The sequence below is a fragment of the Daucus carota genome, chromosome 1, assembly GCF_001625215.2.
Source record: "Daucus carota subsp. sativus chromosome 1, DH1 v3.0, whole genome shotgun sequence".
In the NCBI taxonomy this organism is placed as follows: Eukaryota; Viridiplantae; Streptophyta; class Magnoliopsida; order Apiales; family Apiaceae; genus Daucus; species Daucus carota.
The window spans coordinates 34,021,101-34,037,416 of NC_030381.2; the positions used below are offsets into that span (position 1 = coordinate 34,021,101).

Below are 16,316 nucleotides of genomic sequence, written 5' to 3' on the forward strand. Positions count from 1 at the left end.
TACCTTGAAATATGAGTTCAAGTAGTAAAAATATTATTTATAAAGTTTACACATTATTTTTAAATGTTACCACAACCAACTAAAAACTTATGACTTCTAGTATTTAAAATAATATATTTATATTTTATCAAGTTTATTTATTATTTATATTTTATTATATAGTTATTTTTTTTGTTTTAATTACAAATAAATAATCAATAAACTTGATAAAATCTAAATATATTATCATAAATATTAGAAGTCATAACCTTTTACTTGGTTTTGGTAACATTCAAATATAATGTGTAAAATTTTATAAATAATATTTTTTCTACTTGAACTTGTATTTCAAGGTACTTGTTTGATATTTATGGTCACTTCAGTGACCATCTTGATACCGTTTTGAGTTCAATGACCAATTTGATACATTAAGCTCACTTCAGTGACCAACTAGATAATTAACCCCAATTTTTAAAAGCAGAAAATAAAAAATCATAATACGAAACAACACACAATTCACTCATCATTCACCGTTGTCTCTATAATTTATTTAGACTTTCTTTTTGAAAATATAATTTACTTAAACTTAATTTATATTAATCATTCTGTCTAAATCTCTAAATTCTACAAGTCATATGTATATATATTTTAGCTAAGACTAATTGGTGGATTGTGATTCAATGATATTGTTATATTTGATTTGAAAATAAACATGAAAATAAGTGTAGATGTGCTTGTGCGGTGTCTCATTTTTTTTCTTATTTTTTTATTATATTAATATGAACTACTATAATTTGTCAAGTAAACTACTTGATCATCATGATTACTTGTTAAAACTTATGGACACGAAGGTTTGCATCAAAATTATAAGTTGTATCTATTTTATATCTTCTAGTTAAATCTTCATAAAAATAATTTTTTTTGATTATTTCTATTATTTTTTGATTAATTTTAATTATGTTTTGATCATGATTAGTCCATGTCGATTATAAATAATTCTGATTAACTTTTTCAAAGGTTTAGTGAAGTTTATTAGATTTGTTAGAGAAAAAAAAATTAAAATATTTTTTTTATAAAAAATGACAAATTGATTGGTTTTTTAGTGACGGTTAAAAATGGCCTAAAAGAAAGAAGTGATCCTTTTTCTCGCCAACTCTTCATTCAATATATGGGCTTGTGAATCTGGGCCAATTACGTGTCCCAAGCTGTATTGAACAACCTCCAGCTTCTTTTTCATGTTCCTATTCCATCCACTTTGTATCGCTGTTGATCTTTTAATTGCAGGAGCCAAGGCCCAGAACTGATTTAATTTGCAAGCAAAAATGTGGAATTGATATCTATAATGATATCAGCAGTTTTCATGCGCGATTCCGAGAGGGGAGAGGCGTAGGTATTTTTTGAAAATGTGTTTGATGTCCTAAAAAAATGATCCATGCATCTTAAATTCACCGATATTTCTTATGTTTTTGCATTTCAATGTGCTCCGAAGAATTACTTATAAATATTAGTTTTTGCAGTCTTTTTATTATGTAAAAATATGAATCTTGTATTTTTATATAAAATAAAAAATTTGAAATATATTATTTACAAAAACCTCTTCTGAACATATTAAAATGCGTGAAAGAAAGTGGCTCATTTTTGGGTAATACCATTTAGTAATGTTATATCGTGCATCGTTTTGATTATTTATCAAAAATGCTACATGGTGGTCTAGCGTTATGTTAAGTTATCCTAACAGAACGCTACGTGGTGTAACGGTACATGGTGTAGCGTCTAATTAGAAATTTTCGATCCCAAAACTGAAAACGCTAGATTATCAGTGTCTGGTATTTGAGGTATTTTTTTTCCGAACTCTATAATTTTGGACATTCCTCAGAGAATATGGAAGATTTGAGGCCACTTTTCTCATTTTTTTGGCCATTTTCCTCATTTTTTTGGACGAAGGGAGTATATCATAACAAATTATGCCAAGGAAATGAAAGAGATGAGTGAACAGAAGGGAAAGAGGTGAGAACTGGGAATTCAGAGCTTATATAGCTGCAATTGCAGGTCATGACACATCAATTTCTGCATGTAACTCAACCGCTTATAACTGAAGTCTATAATTTTTTAACTGCATTAATGAAGTTTTATATGTTCGGACTACTTGAAATGCAGAGTAATATTTGTAGAAGTTGTATCACTTCTAAGTTAATGCAAGGATCCAGAAAAATATCAACATGAACAATTGTGTTCCAGGTCTACTTTTGCAAGACGACGATAAATATCAGACCAGTTATTTAACCGTTCAAATAATAGTTTTACCTTTTAGGAGTGGATCACTTCTAGATGATGTTGGTTGATGGTGGACTGTGGAGTATCAGATGCTTGTTCTTCTGCAAATGGCACTGATTTTATTGCTTAAGCAGTTATAAGGTTAAAAGAGACAATACAAGACTAATCGCGGAGAACTAGAGTGGCAGAACCGTTCCTTGCCATAGCTTCAGGAATTTCTTTGAATGCATTGCAAAATTTAGTTGGAATACAGATTTTCATTTTGTTGCCTTGCTGAAAAATTTCGAGGCAGATAACATATCTTTAGTCTCTACCTATCGATACGACTGGAGCAAATAGTAACAACAAGAATTGATCTAATAATTGAATTCATATTCCCAGCAAGCTAGTGGAACATTCTTTAATTCAAGGTTCTTCTTTCATGTTTAAAGTACCCTTTCCACCTCCCGGGGAATCTCCATCACTTTCGTATATAATATCTGGTCTGCACTTTCGGATAACCTGCAATTTCTGATCGGCCTCTTTTCCCCATAGTAGCAAGTATAAACCAAGAATCACGATCACTGCCCCTATAATGCTACACAAATAAAAGAAAGTAAATATCTTCAGACAACCAGAATTAAACATAATAATGTGTATATTAGTATTACCTCCCCATGTATAGATTTTCGCCTAGTGCAAAATATGTCAGTACTGCAACTAATATTGTGGAGAGGGGATTAAACATTGTTACAAAGACCGGCCCTTTTTCTTCGGTGCACCATAGTTGAATGTAAATTATTAGACCAGATACCACTATTCCCTGTTGAAAGAAAACAACTTCAGAAATTGTTCGCGTAACTTGATAGAAAACATATATGAAGCTATTAAATTTACCGCATATAAGATTGACCATAGGTCGATGTTGAAACCAACAGCCCATTCAGCTGGTTTGTGGGCTACAATTACAGTGAAGGCAGCTGATTGTGCTGCTCCAACAAAATTCATCCATGTTGTCAGTGACAATTGTGCTGGATATCTTTTTAGTGTGTATGCCTGAAAGTTGAACAATACAAACGATTTTAATACGACTCTCATATTATAAACACATAAAAACACACACACAGAGGAAGCTAAAAACCTGCATAATGTACCATATAGACCAGGTGATACAGCTACTTATGGTTAAAATTGAACCTTTCAACCATTCCTCCTGTGCTGCTGAGCTTCGATTAATATGGATTAGAGGATGCCCTATATTTCTTAAAATGGATCCCTTGTACAATGTCATGGTCATTACACCTGCTAAAGAAATCAAGGTTCCCAGAACTTTGGCTAGCCCTCGAAGTTTCCATATATTAACTTCCTCTAACCTGCATCATGGTTGAATTATCATCACAACTTCAACATGTTTAATAGATTTTACGCGATTGTAAATTGGAAGTACCTTAGTACAACTGCTAGAACAAAAGTCAGGGAAGCTATTGTGTTAACCACTGATGCCAGGAATGTGGGAGAGGTGTAGTTCAAGCTCGCGAAATACATGTTCAGGGTTAAGCTCACCCTGTGGAGATTGACTGGTCACTAATAATCAACTAAATTGAAATTATTATACTAACACAATAAAATTCTTACCCTAGAAGAGAAAGCACAAAAATTTCCAGAAATAGAAGCATTGTCAGCTTGGGCCTAGTTTTTCTGCAGCACAAACAAAAAACTATTTCACACTAATTTGATCTCCTTCAGATAGATTTGAAGAATTAATTTACCTTTCAATGAAGTAGGCAAAAGGCAGAACAACAAAACCAGCAACGATATGTCGATAAGTAATGTAAACATGAGGATTCATTCCATGAGCAAAGGAAGCTTCAGTGATCAGATATAAGAATGTATATCCCAACTGAGCCAGCACCATAAGGAGGTGTGGCTTGAACCTCCTATAAATTGTCATCAGCCTACTACCTTCTACAGCCATTAGCCTCTGATATGCTACTTATTCTGGCTCGGGCGACAAATGCTGCTCCCTAAATACACAAAATAGTTGATAGAAGTATCGTATTCTCTGTAATTCTTATTTCATGTTGCTCTGGCATCATGTTCTTGAGGACATGTATATATTCCAGTTGTAACAATCACAGCTACCTGGCTTACTTGCATATCAGAATATACCTAAAAGAGTGACGTACTTCGCTACTCATTTCTTGTACAAAACTACAATTGTACAAGATCATGCAAATTGATTTGCCTTTATTATATTTTTTTGATTAGAATCATATGTCACTCAACTTTTTCTCCTTTTGCTTAGTGCACATTCTATTCTGCCCACTTACTACATATTGCAAGCTGCATCATCATGTTTCACTAATCAAAGCCTAAGCTAGTGCTGCAATCAACAATTAATGTAAATGAATACAATATATCCAAAGTTTTCTTTTCTCCATTTAAATTTTTTTTATTTATAGTCTGCGTGTACATAATCATATCATGTATTCATGTCTATTCCCATTCCATTATCTTGATTAAAAGTCACCAAGTAGTTTTCTTTATAGTAAATGGCAGGATGGAAGTAAAGAGAATCTCTCATGTGCCTATCGATTAGATTCTCAAATACGTCACAAAAGCGGCCGGGATGGGAAAGGGAGCGCTTGCCATGTGTACATTGATAGATTTCATATCCGTTATTACACAGGCGTCTGCGACAACAAGCTGTACACGAGCCAATGCAAAATTATTTGAACTGATAGGCAATGTAATTGTGTGCTAGCTACTGAACACAACTTAATTCACGCTTCTTCTTTCATGCCTAAATTGAGCTCTCCATCTCTGGGGCAATGTTCATCACTATAAGTATCTTCTGGTTTGCCCTTCGGAAGAAGCTGCATTCTCTGATCAGCCTCTTTTCCCCACAGCAACAAGTATAAACCCATAATGACAACAACTGACCCTATAATGCTGCACAAAGAAAGGACAAAGATCCATATAGCTATATATAAATAGGGGTCTCATTCAGAATGTGTGTTTGAGATGTACCTTCCCATGTAAAGCTTTTCATCGAGGGCAAAGTATGCTAGAACCGCTACTATAATGGTGGAGAGGGGATTAAACATTGTCACAAAGACTGGCCCTCTTTCCTCCATGCACCATAGTTGGATGTATATTATCAAACCAGACACGACAATTCCCTGTTGCAAAAACACAACTTCGGAGATTATTGGTCTGGAAACACGATCAACAAGTCTGACACTAAATATAAAACTTATTCAGAAGCTATCATTTACAGCATATAAGGTGGACCAGAGGTCAATGTCGAAACCAATGGTCCAATCAGCTGGTTTACGAGTCACAATTACAGTGAAGGCAGCTGATTGTGCTGCTCCCACAATATTCATCCATGCCGTTAGTGACAATTGTGCTGGATACCTTTTCAGTGTATATGCCTGTAATATGAATCACAACAACTAAATTATACTCTTCTAATAAAGTAAACATGTAAATTAAAGTTACAAACCTGCATAATGTACCATATAGACCATGTGAGGCAGCTAGTTACAGTTAAAATGGAACCTTTCAACCAATCTTCTTGTTCGGCTGCACTTCTTTTGAAATGGATTATAGGACGCCCTATATTTCTCAGCGTCGATCCCTTATACAATGTCATGGTCAATACTCCAGCCAAAGAAATTAAGGTTCCCAGAATTTTGGCTATTCCCCTTAGTTCCCTGAGATTAACTTCCTCTAACCTGCAGTCAGCTCAAATTTCTCATCACATTACTCAACAAATTCATAATCAAAACACAAGAAAAAAAAGCTAGTAAAACTATTCTTGTAGATTTTCAGTTGTAATTAATTACCTTAGTACCACTGCCATAACAAAAGTCATTGAAGCTATTACGTTCACTATCGATGCCAGGAATGTCGGGGAGGTGTAGTTTAAGCTTGCAAAATACATGTTCAGGGTCAAGCTCACCCTGTTAATATTAAATCGTCACTCTAAAGAGTCAATTTAATCAATATCTTAAGCCAGTACGCCAATAATCCTACCCAAGGAGAGAAAGCACAAAGATTTCCATGAATAAATATAGCGTCAACTTCGGCCTTGTTTTCCTGCAGAAAATAACAGAAAATGATTAAAAGCAATGCTCCCTCCATTCCAAAATAATAGTCGTTTTCACTTTTTCCACGTAATTTGAGCTGGGAAAAAAAACATATTGCAACGTGTTATTTTCATATTTTCTTATTAGAGCAGGCTCTGAAGGAAACGATTCACCGTTCAAGAAAATAGGCAAATGGTAAGATAAAAAGGGCAGCGACAACATGTCGATAAGTAATGTAAACATGAGGATTCATTCCATGAGCAAAAGAAGCTTCAGTGATCAAATACAAGAATGTATAACCCAACTGAGCCAGCACCATGAGGAGGTGTGGCTTGAACCTCTCGTACATCCCCCCCGGCCTACTAAATTCGGCTACCATTGGCCTCCAAAGCTAATACGCAGCTCCTGTGTCTAACGAACAAGGCACCAGTTTGTTGATAACAATTATATGTATAAATTTCAGTCATAACCGTCACAGTTACGCGGCTTACTTACTTGCATATTAGCATATACTTGAAAAGATGCTACTATAATAAAGCACAACGTTCTCCCCTAAGACTAGTTTTGTTTCTGCTGCCTCTTTTATATCTACTTATCAATCCGGTTGATCCTCCAATGTAGTATAAGTAAAAATAAAATTATAAAAAAATGACAAAATCGATACTTGATACTTTATATTAAGAAATAGATGATCTCCATTTTATCATATTTTCCGTTAATTTTTCAACGCTGCATTTTCTTAATACTGAAGAATAGTTTGTGAAAAAAGTGAACCAAAAGTTATATGACAAATCCCTTGGACGGATAAGGAGAATGCCTATAACGGGAATATTTGTTAATTTATAGGTTCACAAGAAACAAAGGAGACAAGGAAGACACCTCTTTCCCGCAAGGCAAAGATTTTATATACGATCTACACATATACATATGAACATATCAATATCAACCTTAATCGATACTTCTCACGATTTAATTTTTTTTGAATAAAGGAAGATTTCATTAATATCAAATATTCGACATAAGTGTCTACAACACACACAACGGAGGAGACGGTAAATCAATGAAGTTATTTAGCGCACAGGGTAGTCTCGCCAACAAATGAGCAACCCTGTTTGCATGCTTCTTAACAAACCCCAAAGGAACCCATTCTCTACTACTTGGGATATCACGACATTGTTATATTAACACTCCTGCTTCCAGCTGATTTTGGACCGTACCGTGGCGCACACTTAGAATAGAATCACTTTCGACGACAATTGTGTGACCTTGGAACTCAAAAGTCCATTTAAGAGCTTCGGCCTACTAACTCAGCTTATAGTACCTCTACTTTGCCAGCAAAACTCATTGTTCGTCCATGAATATATGATCCTTGATGATTCCGTAAAACCATCTCAACAGAGAACGAGTCAGCACCCTCGAAAACTGAGGCACCAACATTCAATTTTAATGATCCAACATCCGGAGCCAACCACCTGCGGCTGCTAGTGTACTGCTTTTTATCATCATGCAACTGATTAATAGCTATATTCGATCGTTTATGGTCGAAATTAGTTATTTTCGATCGATAATTATTAAACATCCGGTCGAATATAAGCTAGTTTAAATTAAGAAATCGGTTGAAGATAATTATTTTCGACCGATGTTTTCATAGCTTCGACCGGACAATTTCGACAAGCCTGGCTAGAAATTCCATCCTGTCATTGAAATTTTTGATATGTCGCGCGCTCAGAACTTGAAATTTTGGTCAAAATTATAAATTCGACCACACAATTTAAGACACCCGCCAATTGAAATAAATTCGACCGTATCCGGTTGAATCTAATTTTGACCATTTCCAGTCAAAAATATCATTGTCATTTAGTTTTCCTGGTCGAAATCATGTGATCGAAATTATTTTACATTCATTTTTTTTCGGTCGAATTTATTGTGCAGTTATCAAAATATATATTCGACCAGAAATGGTTGAAAATTAATTTCGAGCAGAAACGATGGAAAATATATATTTGACCAGAAACCGTCATAAGTATAATTTCGACCAGAATGATCGAAATATACTGTTAATCATTTAAAAAGTTCTAAATTTGAAAGTGCGGCAAATTTCCCGTCGTTAATTAATTTTCGAACGGAAGCTATTTTCGACTAAAATCATAGCGGGAAAAATCTGGAATGAGTGGTCGAATTTACACGGTCGAAAATATATTCATTTTCAACCGGCTAACTTCAACTGTCTTTATTTTCGAATGTATCTGGCCGCTTTTAAGATTTTGGTCCGGTTATTTTTGACCGCATTTATTTTTGATTGTTTACGGTCGAAATTAACCGCGTTTTACCATAAAACACAATATCTTACAAATTTAACAAATTGTCTAGGGAAAGAGGAGTAGCAACCACGGAAACAGAAATCCATTGAACGGTAACAAAATTCGAAGTTGGATAGGGTTGATCGGACACGCCTCCAAAATTATTAAAATTGTTGATTACGTGTAAATTCTAGGTAATTTTTTAATTTTGAATTTTTTATTAATACTTTTTTATCCATACATGAAATATGATAGTTTCATCTTGAGGATGAATGACATTAACTGTAGTGTTTGTTTTTTTTGAAAGTTAACTGTAGTTTAAATCCATACATTTGTATTTACCTTAAAATAGAAAATTTTATTATAATAAATCGGAGCTGAGATTACAAGAGATTACAAATCTATGCGAAACTCCAATCCCATATAGCTAGCTCGTACTTTTATTTTTCAGATAATATTTTTGGGAATATAACTTTTACCTTAATAATATTAATATTAATAATTATATTAATACTATTTGTAAAGTTTTATTTCAACAAGTGATTTATTGCAGAGTCTTTCTTCGTTTTGGAACTGCCATCAAGGGTTTTTCTTTTCTTGTTCCTAGCCCCATTGTTTCCATCATGTCTATTTGGGGCTTACCATCACAAAGCTTCCAGTCAAAATGATGCAGCAACGTGCCCAAAAGCAGGGGCAGCATGCGATGAGCTAGAGGAAGGCCAGGGCAAATTCTTCTCCCACCTCCAAATGGTATAAACTCGAAGCTCTGACCCTTGTAGTTGATACTCGAGTTGAGGAATCTTTCGGGTTTAAAAGAGAGTGGATCCTCCCAATTTTCTTTGTCTCTTCCGATTGCCCATGCATTCACAAAAACTTGGGTGCCTTTAGGTATATTGTAGCCCATGAACTTGGTGTCATGCATTGCCCTTCTTGGAAGCGTAAGTGGACCTGGAGGATGCAGGCGTAGTGTTTCCTCCACAGTTGCTTGTAAGTAAGGAAGATTATCAAGGTCACTCTCTTCGAGTTTCCTGTTTCCACCAATCACTCTAGCAAGCTCATCTTTAACCTTTTGGAGTTTATCAGGATTTATTAAGAGCTCGGACATTGCCCACTCAGCTGTCGCGCTTGATGTATGTGTTCCAGCAATAAACATTTCCTGCACAAATTGGATGCACTTTGTTATAACGGATTTTCTAGTGTGTGCCTACATCCACTTTTTAGGTAGGTAGTGGATTTCTATCGACTACAATCTCATTAATAATGATGGCCTTGCATGCACAAAAATCTCTACCAAAAATTTTTTTCCCACCTAAATAAAAAGTAGGGCACACGCTAGAAAGACTCTTGTTATAAAACAAGAATTTACCAATAAAAATTTTCCACCTAAATTTTGCACAAAATGACATAACAATTGAGATGAGATGTTTTAGTCGGTGCTATTAATGCATATTCAGCATGCTCATTCCAATCAAAACTTAACACATACTCATTTTGTGAATGATTTTGCACCCATTTTATGCATGAAACACTTTCCATAAAACAATACTCAATTTTGCTGAGACGTTTATTATGGCTATGATAATGTTATAATACTTACCATAAGGAAAATTGTGAGTTGGTGATCTGTTAGTTTAACAGGTTCATCCTTGGAAGTGCCCCTGTAATCTAACAACACATCCAAGAAGTCCTTCCTCTGCTCCGATGACACGTCTAGTTGCTTTCGTCGCCTCTGTTCCTTGCGCTCCTTTACAAATCCTGTCATGATTTCAATGGCTTTCCCGAGGCACTCATCCATATCTTTTCTTATTCCCTGGATGTCAAACCTACGAAGCCAGGGAAGTAAATCGGAAATGTTGAGACGGAGCATACACTCCTGCAAGCTTGACAAACTGTTATTAAATTCGGAGGACATGGTGGACTGTGGATCCACCAAGTCTCGAGAGACCGTCAGATTCCCAACGATGTTGAATATTGCTGAAAACACAAAATTTACTACTTCAATCCCACCACTCTCACCTTTTTCCGCTTCCTTCTCTATCCATGACACCATGTCATCTACACATTTTCTTCGAATCGAAGCTGCTTCGTTGATTCTCTTAATAGTAAAGAGCTCAATAGTGCATAAACGTTTCAATATGCGCCAGTAGCTAGAATATAAACCTATAGCCATTGAACTCTTGTAGTAGTCATGTGACGTCATGGCATCATTCTGGAACCTGTCAGCAAATGAGAGATCATTGTTCTTATACAGCTCTTCTGCCGCGCCAGAAGAAAGAACCACCATAGTCTTGGCAGGGCCGAGATTTAACCACACAACAGGACCGTATCGGTCTCTAAGCTTCTCTAGACTCCTGTGTGGCAATTTTCCAAGATCGAAAAAATTGCCAAAAATTGGCCATCCCCTCGGACCAGGAGGGAGATTGGAACGTGCGTAACTATTCTTTCTCTTCGAGTACCAAACAACTGAAATCAGACTAATCAATATCGAGCAAGTAACATAATTCCAGTTCCACTCCATGCCAAAGTTTCACAACCTGCAGTTCAAAATCAAAATAGAATAAGTTATAAAGTATAACTGAAGAGTACTGTAGTTTGTAATATATGACTACATGTATTAGACATACCTGAGGTTGGTTAGAGAATATTAATCTGGATGAAATTACCTAATCATATGATTTTGTTACCTCTCAGTCTGGAGAAGTATGCGTATATATAAGCAAATATTAAGGTAGTCTAGCCAGATGAGATAACCAAGTATAAGGAGGATTGCCAGCCTGACAATTGCTTGGTTTGATGTACTTTCGTGTCTGTATTGTTATACTTTTGTTTATTCATAGCTAAGATTGAAAACGATCCGAAATCATTTCGAACACAAAACGAAATATTTCGTGTAAACACGAAACGAACCGAAAAGTACATGAAATTAATTTCGTCTAAACTTTCGATTTAAATGAAATGGCCGAAATATACTCGAATACGCGAAAATAGGGGTGGCAATCTCAGACACGACCCGAAAGTCGACCTGAACCCGACCCAACCCGAAACCCGATTTATTGAGACGGAAACTCGAAAGTGACCCGAAAATCACCCGATTGACCCGAAATTAGAATTCATTTCTAACAACTTCAATTTTCAGTTTTACAATTTTAAGTGATTTTAACTTGGCCCGAAATCGACCCGATTGCTAACACGAACACGACCCGTTACCCGAAATTGCCACCAATACACGAAAGAGATACAAAATACTAATGAATATATATATATATATATATATATATATATATATATATATATATATATATATATATATATATATATATATATATGTACGTATGTATATTATGTATACAGTATATATCATATATTATTGTATATAAAAATGAAATTATATATAAAATATTTGGGTTAAATATCAAAGTGGTCAATGAAGTGGAGGTTATATATCACTTCGTTCACTGATCTTAACGGGGTATCATTCGAGTCATTAAAGTCATAATAAATATCAAACAAGTACCTCTAAATATGAGTTCAAGTAATAAAGATATTATTTATAAAATTCTACACATTATTCTTGAATGTTGCCACAACCAACTAAAAGGCTATGACTTCCGATATATATGATCACATATTCAAATTTTATCAAGTTCATATACTATTTATTAGGAAAATGCTACATGCACAGAATTGGGTACAAAAATATTCACAGAATGAGTATGTGTCAACTTGTGATTGGAATGACCCCCCCTCTATATGCATTAATAGCACCAATTAAAACTTCCCACATGGATTGCCATGCCATTTTGTGTAAAATTCTGTACCCAATTTTGTGCATGTTGCACTACTCTATTTATTATTTATTAAAATAATGAAAACTCATTTTGATATTATATAGGCCTCCATTTTAGTGACCATTTTAATATTTAACCTTAAAATATTTTGTGCACTTTCATGTACCGAAATAAAAATTCATATCCGACATAAAATTTATTGTGTAATTTCGTATTCGTGTACTTTCACGTTTTGTGTATTGAAAATCAAAATCTATAAGCTGTTTTTGTATTGTTTTGTCTTGTGTCACTTGTCAAATTTTCGCGTCTAGTACTAGGCATCTCATTTCATGTCTTCTAGATGCAATATAAAATATCAACTCCAATAATACTTGAAATACTCACTTTACTTTAGTATTGACAAATTGATTGTATTTTTCTTTAGATATTTAACAGTACTATATAATATTTATTTATACATTTTAAATGACTTGTGTAAATAACATATATTTTTATCATCTTTTTATAAGTATTATTTTGATATTAATATATGATATTGATAGAAATTGTACTTTTTAATTAACTAATTATATTATATTTTTTTCATTTTTCTATTATTTCGTTTGTAAGAAAAAGAATATTTTTTAGTTTGTATCAATTACATGATAACTTTCTATATGTTTGATTTCAAGTTTATCTAGCTTGAACTAGAATACATCTATTTATAAGTATTTTTTAATATTAATATATATTATTGGTAGCAATATTACCTATTTTTTATATTTTAACTAATTATTAATTATAATTTTTCATATTTTTTATTTATTCATTTATAAAATAAATATTGCATATATATACATCAGTTAAATGATAATTTAAAAGGAGAATGATGGAGTTTATGTCTTTCAATACTTATAAAACTTTGGGAGTACTTGTCATGGCCAATTCTGGTCATGGCCTGAGAGAGGAGGGAGGACGCCCCCTCCCCGGAGAACTCCAGGCTACGCGGCCATGTAAGAAGGTGGCTTGGCCGCCATAGGCGAACGTCAAATACAAGGATACAAGTTACGGGACACGCCTTGGAGCATTCAATGATGGGGCGCGCCCTGTGAGATCAAGTCTGCTGAATGGTCCAATGCAGTCATGTGAGTGAGTGATATGTTAAATATGAGTGAGTGTCAATAACGACCCCTTCCGAGGGATATGAAGACCTGCCGGGATATGAAGATTAGTTATAGGAGTTATCAGCTCATCTGATAGTTCCCGGGTGAAACTGTATAATGATGCAAGAGTAAAAGACATCTACGTGTACTTGTAGTTAGAGAGGGAGAGTTTTATAATATTGGATATTTTTTTTCATTTTTAAGTAATGATAATTTAGGGATTATAAACAAAACATGAACAAAAAAACATAACCGAAGTAATATATATTATACCACAAATTATACTACAAATCTATGCTACAAAGTATAGTTTCTTGTTTAAACTCCAGTTTGACAAAAATTCAAATTCAAAGCTTATAGCACGAATATTTTATTATAAAAAATAAATTAAAATCAAGTAATAGCCCTTTTTAATAGAGGCAAGAAAAGGGGTTATTAAGTTAGGTCGAGGATAGGCTCGGGTGAATCGTGACATCCAATTTCTCATTACAGATATTTGAAATTTCTATTTAATAATATATATTTAACTTCTACTATATATTTACATGCAACAACTTTTTTTTAGATCATCCTACAACTTGTATTATATATAGTGGTTTAAAGATTTTCTAAATTGTCAACTTAATTAGTTTTGATATCTTAGAAATGGCCCGCGAAGTAATTATTTACCAGCATGATTGAACAACAAGTAATTATTTACCAGCATGATTGAACATGATTTTAACAACTTTTTCAATTTTCCAAGTTTTGTTGCTTGAGAAATTTCAAATTTTGTGTCTCGTACGAATAATGGCGGGTTTTCATCATTTGTATTTTCCTTCTTGTTACGAATATGTTCTATTGTCAATATTAATTCTTTTTTACATTAATTACAATTCACGATAATTAAAATTATAGTGCAATTTTTTACGATACAACTATAAACAAACAAAAGTTTAGATTTTTAAAGCATCTACAACAGTGTTTTAAGGAGATTTCCTAAATATAAGATAAACAATTCAATTTCTAAAAAATAGAAAAAATATATTGATGGACAACTCCAACAATAATTTCTATTTTTGTTCCCTATTATTATTATAGTATTAAGTTCAAATTCTTTTAACAAAAAATAACAAAAAAATGTGAAAAAGAGTGTGCAAAAAATGAGCATTGAATATTTAATTATTAAAGCCCAAATCAGATTTGGACTAGAGATTTCCTATTTGTAAGGAATGAAAAATGGGTCTTTAATATTTAGGAAATGTGTAGGGATTTTGCTGGAGTGAATTTTTGTGTATATTTTTCAAATTTATAATTTATATATCTAATATGCGGAGATGCTCTTGCTTGCAAAATCTTTTAAGTAGCACTTTCTAAGAACATATACTATTAGTTCAGGCTACCAATTAAGAAGAGTTCGGATCTCTGATTTTGAAACCACGTATGAGGTATTAACTGGCTTGCTCTATTTCCTGTCATGCTAATTTCTATAATATTGTTCTACCTATTAATCTCCATATTCAGAAGAAAACAACTAATTTCCTAGGAGTTTCTACAGCGGTGTTCTGGCTAGAATAATACAAGTGAAAAACGACAATTACATAAAAAAAATAACGTGTTGAATATGTTAGTGAATTATATGAATACTTTTTCATATAAAGGACCGAATGAGACATCCAAAAGAAAACCGTAAAAAAATGGTTGGGAGGAGCAAAATATAACTTTTTGAGAATGTATAATTGAAATTAAGTAGATTTCGGAGAGCTCTTTTATTTTTATTTCCAATGAAGCAATTATTATATTCTAATAAAAATATTTTTGATAATGTTAAAACAAAAGATTAAGGGCGCATAACATGTAGATTGGCTGTAAATCGATACGGATTATTCGGTGTGTCGGCTTATATCCGGCCCGAATATGATCCACGGTTTATATTCGATTCGAACTCATATACATGTTATATTTTAAATCCATCACATTTATAAGTAAATAGTCATCATTTTATAAAATTTTAATATTTTATTTAAGTTTATATCTTTACAAAATATGATTTATTTAATATGATCATGCTTGTTATCTTCATATATATTAAATAAAAAACATATACTAACATATAATTATAAATTTTAATTTAAAAATATTGTATTTTATAATATTATGTTTACTTAATCTAATTGGTAATTATTTGAATAATTGAAATAATAATGATATTTAATGTTAGTGGATCGTATCCGGCTCATATTCGATGGATCATTAACTACCCGGATAAAATATAAAAAAAACGATACTGGATCATATTCGGTTCAGATTCGGATCTCAAATACCCGAGATCGGTTTATACTCGAATAAAATGATCCCGAACCCAAATCTGGACAAGTTAAAAATAATATGATCTGATACTTGAGTAGAGGGATATCCAGTATCGCCCGGATCATTTTATAGTCCTACCTGAGTACTACTAATCTTGTATCAGTAGTACTCAAGTCATAAGTTTCTAATTTATGCAACTATACATTATCCAAATATTCGACATCAAATTTAAGGAATTTAATAGGCAATTCGGGTAAACTAAAAAAGATGTTTGTTGTTTAAAGTAAAGAAGTTGACCAAAATTGAGATATAAAATAAAACTTATAAATGATTTAAATTGTTTGGAATAGAAGTAGGAGTCCCGAAACAAAAGCTAACATTCTTAATTTTTTATAAATATTTTTGACTTTTTACGCAAACTGATCAATAAAAATCAACTTCTTATGCAAAAAATCATTAAAAAAAAAACGG

General features: G+C 33.2%; 3 protein-coding genes across 4 annotated transcripts; all 3 read right to left on the bottom strand.

Annotated features, from left to right (window-relative positions):
* Positions 1-2,435: 2,435 nt before the first annotated feature.
* Positions 2,436-4,465, bottom strand: LOC108221446 (WAT1-related protein At5g07050). Its single transcript, XM_017395326.2, has 7 exons — positions 4,002-4,465; positions 3,868-3,930; positions 3,680-3,796; positions 3,374-3,605; positions 3,130-3,288; positions 2,904-3,055; positions 2,436-2,830 (listed from the first exon to the last, which is right to left on the bottom strand). The coding sequence occupies exons 1-7, from the start codon at positions 4,205-4,207 to the stop codon at positions 2,659-2,661; spliced, it is 1,101 nt and encodes a 366-aa protein (XP_017250815.2). The 5' UTR covers positions 4,208-4,465; the 3' UTR covers positions 2,436-2,658.
* Positions 4,466-4,737: 272 nt separating this feature from the next.
* Positions 4,738-6,759, bottom strand: LOC135147685 (WAT1-related protein At1g21890-like). Of its 2 annotated transcripts, XM_064080904.1 has the most exons (7): positions 6,500-6,759; positions 6,274-6,336; positions 6,084-6,200; positions 5,741-5,972; positions 5,511-5,669; positions 5,263-5,414; positions 4,738-5,184 (listed from the first exon to the last, which is right to left on the bottom strand). In XM_064080904.1, the coding sequence occupies exons 1-7, from the start codon at positions 6,703-6,705 to the stop codon at positions 5,016-5,018; spliced, it is 1,098 nt and encodes a 365-aa protein (XP_063936974.1). In that variant the 5' UTR covers positions 6,706-6,759; the 3' UTR covers positions 4,738-5,015. The 2 variants fall into 2 exon arrangements, with proteins under 2 accessions (XP_063936974.1, XP_063936977.1); XM_064080907.1 differs by lacking the exon at positions 5,511-5,669.
* A 2,198-nt stretch (positions 6,760-8,957) lies between these two features.
* Positions 8,958-11,440, bottom strand: LOC108220653 (cytochrome P450 76A2). The gene is made up of 3 exons (XM_017394515.2): positions 11,251-11,440; positions 10,224-11,160; positions 8,958-9,782 (listed from the first exon to the last, which is right to left on the bottom strand). The coding sequence occupies exons 2-3, from the start codon at positions 11,142-11,144 to the stop codon at positions 9,171-9,173; spliced, it is 1,533 nt and encodes a 510-aa protein (XP_017250004.2). The 5' UTR covers positions 11,145-11,160; positions 11,251-11,440; the 3' UTR covers positions 8,958-9,170.
* Positions 11,441-16,316: the final 4,876 nt, after the last annotated feature.